The following is a 1,026-nucleotide window of genomic DNA, read 5'->3' as shown; positions in this document are numbered from 1 at the left end:
TAACTATGTAGAGCCAAGAGCAGGACCAGATTCCTAAGCTGGCTGCAAGAGCAGACACTGTAGATACAGAGACAATAATTCACATCCGTCTCTGTAGTCCTGCACTGTCACTTATAGCAGGACTCAAGGAGTTCAAGTCCAGGCCCCTGAGGTGCAGGATGAAGCTGAGGACACAGAGCAGTAATCACCTCCGTGGCTTTCTTGCTCCTGCCACGTGGAGTTTCTCCAGTGAAGCACACCCTGCCAGCCTGCACTCCTAACTCTGGGACACAAAGGTGAAGCTAGTGCCCTCCTACTTACATGTATGGTCCTGGAAGCCCCCCCAGGGCATTGAAGCACAAGCAGGTATCCTCTACTATAACAGGTCCCTGAACCTAGAGCAAAACCCCAAGAGACAAAAACATTACACCTAGAGGAAGGCACTGCCTCCACACCCATTTTCTTGCTCTATTCTATTCTCACATTTCCACAGTAACAGGAATATCACAAAAATCCACCAGCCACTCACGTTCTTTGCCTCGGAGGCAATCCACACCAGACAGACACAACTAAACCCATGGCCAGAGTGTGCCAGGGAAAACCCATCAGAGCTGAACGCCCCTGCCCTCCTGAGGAGCAGGATTGGTGTGTTAAGGAGGAGGAGAGCCTGTGTCCTGGGGGCATCCCTGCCTTTTCCAGGCGTTTCAATCCCCACTCGGCTCCCTGAAGGCACCCATCCCGCAGGCAGCTCTGGAAGGTGATCCAGCAGTGACAGAACTCTGTCCCCCCGCTGCTGGAGCCGGACTGAGCCGCTGCAGGAGCGGGCACGTCCTGCTGCTGGAGGGACTGCCCGGACACCGCACCGGCGAGGGTTCAGCCCCCGCCATCCCACCGCGGCTCCGGGACAAAGGGACAAAAGCACCGACCTGCCGGGCGGCTTCGCGGCACTTCTGCACCGAGATCTCGTCCGGCTCCCCCTGGTACTCGGGCACTGCGGACACAGGGGCCGGCGCTGAGGAGGCGCCGGGGCCTCTTCGCCACCTCCCC

The 1,026-nt window shown here is 57.9% G+C and overlaps 1 protein-coding gene across 1 annotated transcript in view; it reads right to left on the bottom strand.

Annotated features, from left to right (window-relative positions):
- The window catches only part of ITPA (inosine triphosphatase (nucleoside triphosphate pyrophosphatase)), a 3,462-nt gene that overhangs the window by 1,899 nt on the left and 537 nt on the right, over positions 1-1,026 (bottom strand). Inside the window, exons 2-3 of the mRNA XM_009999906.1 lie at positions 906-1,020; positions 301-374 (exon numbers count right to left, since the gene is read on the bottom strand). Coding sequence (XP_009998208.1) covers positions 301-374; positions 906-1,020 — 189 coding nt within the window. The remainder of the gene's footprint in view (positions 1-300; positions 375-905; positions 1,021-1,026) is intronic.

The sequence above is a fragment of the Chaetura pelagica genome, unplaced genomic scaffold (assembly GCF_000747805.2).
Source record: "Chaetura pelagica isolate M959 unplaced genomic scaffold, ChaPel_1.0 scaffold246, whole genome shotgun sequence".
Lineage (NCBI taxonomy): Eukaryota > Metazoa > Chordata > Aves > Apodiformes > Apodidae > Chaetura > Chaetura pelagica.
Note: the sequence above shows the minus strand (reverse complement) of the source record. Positions and strands in the feature narration are given on the sequence as shown.